Genomic DNA, 5,689 nt, shown 5'->3' on the forward strand with positions numbered 1-5,689 from the left:
TTTTCCCTTCATTTCCTCTCTTGATCGGCTTGTAATGTAAGCTTCTATGCAATAAGAAGTTTGCTTTCTCCTTCTTCTCCTTTTCTGTTGATAATCAATGGAGTTCAATTGTTGATTGTCAGCTCAAATAGCGAGACTCAACAAATAAAAATAGAAGATTTAAAGTATGTCATTCTTTTTTGGATTCTTTTTAGAGTACAATAGTGTTGAAAATGGAGGATACTAACTACTTGACCAAGCCTATGTTGTCAAAAAAATTTAAATTTGTAACCTTAAATATATCACAATATTTATAAAGCTATGAAGCTTTCGAAACCGGTGATCTTAAACGTAACATAAAATTTGCATGCCTATAAAAATTTCAGAAATATAAAAATATTTCATTTTGTTTTAGAAGGATATAATAAGAAATTTGTTTAAAATAAAATGGAACCGAAGTAGGAACCAGTGATAGTTAAAGAGGCCAACAAAATGTATAGACATACGGTACTTATTAATGAGCAAGGTCCACAAAACCACAATCCTGAATTCTGCATAACAAGAAAAGGACTCTTCCCTCTTTTTACTCCACACTCCACTCTCCCACCTGTTTTCACTTCATTATTCTAAAGCAAAAGGCCCCGACTCTGAGACTAAAGAGAGATGCCCATCCCTTTTTACTTATAAAAACCACACACCCCAACATTACTCTTTTTACAGTATTATTATTATCTCTTTCTTGCCATGGCCAAAAGCAAAAGAAACCCCAGTATTAAACGCTCCAAACAAAGCTCCAAATCAAGAAGCAGTAGCCATGGTCAGAAAGAAGAGAAACCACATTCATGGGCAGTTGTAAGGAGCCTATTTACTTGTAAACACCTACAAGCAAGGCCAGAACAGCAAATAATATTGAAAGAAGAGAAGATTCCTAAATGCGAAGGTGAACGCAGGGACGACGACAACAACAACGACAAAAAGTGCAAGAAAATGAAATGTTCAGGGTCCATTTGCAGCAACACAAAAGTCATGCACAGGCCTGAGCCATCACCATCTCCTCCCAAAGGACGTTCTTGTAAAAATGATGGATCCACAAAAGTTAATCTGAATAATAGTTTTTCCTCTGCTTCTTCTTCGCTACACTCTGCATCTTCTCCAGCTACTTCCTCTCTAAGAGGAATGCCATTCAGAAAACTTTCTGGTTGCTATGAATGTAGAATGGTGGTTGATCCCATCGCTAGAGACCCTTCATTGAGATCAACTATTTGTTCTGAATGTGGAGAAATCTTTATGAAACTTGAGAATTTGGAACTTCATCAAGCTGTTAGACATGCTGGTAATTTCTCTAATTTATTTTTCGGATCTTTATACAAATAGTCCGCCCCAAATTTATTGTTTACTTTTTCCAGCAATTATATATAGATTATGTACTAATTATATACACATATTATGCATAAATATACGTATATTATATATTTGTCTTTTATTTTTAATTTAATTTATTGAGTGTGCTGCAATTTAGATTAATTATTCTTTTCTCCTTTATTATCATTTACAAAAATTATGTATTTATTTAATCCTTTGTTTCATGGATGATACTTTAAAAGGGAATCTCTTTTTCCACAATACTTTAGTCAAACTTTTCTGTGAAGCCTCGAACTCAATGACTCTGTCTCCCTGTGGCTGATTGGCATATTTTATTAGTACAAGTTTTTTGGGCACGGAGCGAGTCTAATCACTAATGTTCGTCTCCCAAAATCATAGTCTTGCCGTTTCTATGATTTCAAATAATAAATACCTATGTCATTTTTAAAAAAATTGTCGTCCTTTCTTCAAAATTTTCAAGTTCTATCACCAGTTTCCTAGGAAGTTCCTATTAATCAATTATTAGTACTTTGCACTAACCTCCCAAAAACTTCCACTTAAGTCCGGCCACCTTCTCATACTACCCAAAAACTTTTCCTTTTGGTTGTACCGTGCGCTAATTTCTCAATTAATGCAAAATTATTGAAAGCTGATTTTATTCTACAATGTAAAAAGAACCACATGACTTGGGCGTTGTACCAAAATAAGTAGTCTTATTAAATACGGTAAAAAGAAGAAAAAATAGACATAACATAACTTGCCCATTCTTTATCCTTTTGTCTCTACTTTATTCTGTTTGTTATATTATATATTTACTGATTTTATCATATCAACTGTCAGTAACTGAGTTGGGTCCAGAGGACACAAGTAGAAACATAGTGGAAATCATATTTCAGTCAAGCTGGCTGAACAAAAAGACCCCAGTATGCAAGATTGACAGAATCTTGAAAATCCGAAATACTCCTACAACAATATCAAGATTTGAGGAGTATAGAGATGGTATCAAGTCTAAGGCCACTAACCTTCCCAAAAAACACCCACGTTGTATTGCAGATGGGAATGAACTCTTAAGGTTCCTTTGCACAACATTCATTTGTTCCCTTGGCCTAAATGGCTCCTCAAATTTGTGCACTCTCCCAAATTGTAACGTTTGTACTATCATCAAAAATGGCTTCAAGTTGGCTACTACTGATGGTACAAAGAAAGGTAATTAATTATTGAATGAAGTTTTTCATATACTTTTATAAATGAAAATGATCGATTAAGAGTGTTAATTTTTAACAGGTATATTGACAACTGCAACGAGTGGGAAGGCGCACGATAGCACGAGAGTTGTGTCACATGATGATAATGACAAGAGGGCAATGTTAGTTTGCAGGGTGATTGCAGGAAGGGTGAAGAAAACTTTGGATGGGAATTTGGAGGAGTTTGATTCCATTGCTGGAGCTGCTGGAGTTTATTCCAATTTGGATGAGTTGTATGTTTTTAATCCTAAGGCTATATTGCCATGCTTTGTTGTCATTTACAAGGGTTTCTAGTGAGACAATTAGGTTGTTTTTTCCTTCTCATTCTATGACATCAATATTTTTCATTTGTTTTGTTTAAATGAATGAAAATGTCAATAACTTCTCGTATATAATTTTTCTTAACTTATACTAGTATTTAAAATTTATTTTTAAATTACCTTTGTCATCTTATAAGGCTCTGACACTTTTAAACTGACAAATGCTCCCCATTTTTCAGAATTGTGTGCTTTTTATCTTATTTATTTATTTTGTGCAGATTTTTAGCTGTATTTTTATCTCAAGTTGAATGTACCAAAGTGTATAAATGAAAAACAGGTTAATTTTTAGTAAATTAATACAACTGTAAACCTACTTTTAGTTAAACTTTAGATACTTATAAATGACATAAGCATTCCAGAAGAATTTATTTTAAATATTTTAAAACATATTAATGAGAAGATATTTTTTTTAATCAAAGACGAGCAAGTTAATTAGATGCTCCATCTAAAGGTTTACATTCTCCCAATTTTGAAATGTACGGAGTTCAATTTGATTGTGGTATCAAGATAAGAGTTAAATTTGTTAAGTATAAATGTATTAACTTTTATAAGATTCCAGATTATCATTAAATCAAGTGCAAATTGGTTGAACTGTTGTGTGCTCTCCGCCTCACCCTTTTACAATTGTCCCTCGGAACAAATTAATTAGGAAATCCGATACGATCGGCAGGAAATATTATGATGCATATTTTAGAAATCAAATGCACAATTCTCCGAATCGCGAGGTGAATTTTTGAAACTTAAATTATATTTCTCATTTAGCACTCTCTTTACCTTACTATAAATTTTTCCGTACATAATTTAAATTCTATCGAACCAAAATATATAATTAATTCACAGTACCCAACCACCGAGTAGGCTAATTTACCCTCAATTCAATAATTTGGGATTACCTATGTAATGGGTAGTGCAATTGCATCATCAATAAACCCATTTGACATGCCCATATAATTTGAAATATTTACATGTCATGTCTAAATATTTATTAATGTTAAAAATAAAATTAAGTTAATAAAAGTATGCATTTTCTAACCGTTTAAGTTTTTAGATGAAATGGTCGCATACTTCAACATAGTATCAGAGCAGATAAAAGTATTGAATTCAAATCTCACCGTCACCCATTATCAAAAGAATTTCACGTTAGAATCAAGTCTGCACGTGATGAGCCGTGTTGAAGTGCATTCTATCTCAAGTCTACCAATTTTAGACTTAGAGATTATCCCTTTGTTGACCAAAAGTCACAAATTTTGAATTGGTGTTCTTGCCCCTCCTTCATCCAGGAGTCATGAGAAGCTTTAAAGATGAGAATCCCACGGTCAAAATTCACAATCTCTATTTAAATATAAAATTCTTAGGTCAAATTCCTACTTAGCCAAGTGTTTGGATAAAAAAGAGCTCCATATCCGACTAACCATTAAAATGTTGATTCAACCAAACCACTTCAAACATGTCCTAAACAACCCACCCCATCATTTAATTTATCAAACATATAGTCATAAACCATGCATATATTATTAGCCAATTTGTATTACTATAATAAATAATGAAACAGTAAATTTTTTTTAAACAGAAGAAGAAACAGAAACAGCAACAAAATGTCGAAATAATAAAGCTGAATCTGAAATATAATCTCGGAATAAAATCGAGTCAACTGATTGTACAGTGTGTCCTTAAGGAAATTATTTTCCTCAAGTACCCGAGGTGCTGGAATATTATCCTCCCAGGATAGAACGATTTAACTCACCAGAGTGTTGGTACCAAAAACGCCGGTGAAGCAGCGAACCACTCGAAGGCTGTAAACCACACTGGAATTTTAATTGTGCAGAAGAAGGAGAAGAAGGTCAGAAAATTTCGTAAGGAAAGATTCTGGGATCAAGGCATATTTATAGCCATTTTCTGGCACAGTTTCTGAAAAGGTTTGCAACCTTTCAGAATCAGCCATGGCTGTTGGAACAGGTCGGAACGTTTCTAGTTTGAAATATTCCGAAAAAAAAGATTTAAAATAATCCGGGAAAGAAACAGACTGGGTCGCGTCGCGGGTCCTGACTTATTTCGGGTTGAATTTTTGTTAATTAATTAAATAAATAATTGAAAGAAATTTTTTCCAAAAAGATGAAGCCCAAGCCGAGCGATAACGGGGCGAGGCTTACTTTCTTTCCAACACATTTAACACCAAGAGAAGTGTTTTCTCAATATAAACACATTCATTTTTCTTTCCACCAATAATGAGGGACACTTGTTCTTTTCAAAGCAAAAGGGAGCTCATTTTCCCTTCACTTTCTTCCCTCTATTTCCATTCACCAATCTTTTAATCCCAAAACATATGTGCATAGGAACATATGTTACGGCAGAAATTCATATACAAGTAGTACGAGCTAGCGTATGGACTATGGCTAACGGATGGCCGGATAGAAGAGGAGTTCTGTTAGTTTATTCATTTAAATTTTTCAAAATAAATGGACGACACAACTTTTTTCAGCCTAGTGTGGTATCCAAAATCGGACATATAATTTAGGCAACTGGTATACTTCAGTACCTTAAATAGAGAAAGTAGAGAGGTTTATGCTCTGTGCTTGTCTTTTAGCCTGGATTTATGGTCGCGCATGACTTCTTAGGTTCTCGTTACGTTTCCATCCTCCTATAGTTTTTGGGAGTTGAGATTTTATTTCTTTCTTATTATTGACTCTTCTTTTGTACTACTCATTAGCTGATGATTTGGACATTATGACTTGTTTGACTAAAGGTTGGCAATGCAGCATGGGTTGTCTTCAAGTTTACGCAACT

The 5,689-nt window shown here is 33.8% G+C and overlaps 1 protein-coding gene across 2 annotated transcripts; it reads left to right on the top strand.

Moving 5' to 3' along the window:
- The first annotated feature begins 550 nt into the window (after positions 1-550).
- On the top strand, positions 551-2,974 carry LOC107819234 (uncharacterized). Of its 2 annotated transcripts, none has more exons than XM_016645320.2 (3): positions 551-1,312; positions 2,395-2,547; positions 2,626-2,974. In XM_016645320.2, the coding sequence occupies exons 1-3, from the start codon at positions 724-726 to the stop codon at positions 2,877-2,879; spliced, it is 996 nt and encodes a 331-aa protein (XP_016500806.1). In that variant the 5' UTR covers positions 551-723; the 3' UTR covers positions 2,880-2,974. The 2 variants fall into 2 exon arrangements, with proteins under 2 accessions (XP_016500806.1, XP_016500805.1); XM_016645319.2 differs by having other exon boundaries at positions 558-1,312; positions 2,182-2,547.
- Positions 2,975-5,689: the final 2,715 nt, after the last annotated feature.

Source organism: Nicotiana tabacum, chromosome 12, assembly GCF_000715075.1.
Source record: "Nicotiana tabacum cultivar K326 chromosome 12, ASM71507v2, whole genome shotgun sequence".
In the NCBI taxonomy this organism is placed as follows: domain Eukaryota; kingdom Viridiplantae; phylum Streptophyta; class Magnoliopsida; order Solanales; family Solanaceae; genus Nicotiana; species Nicotiana tabacum.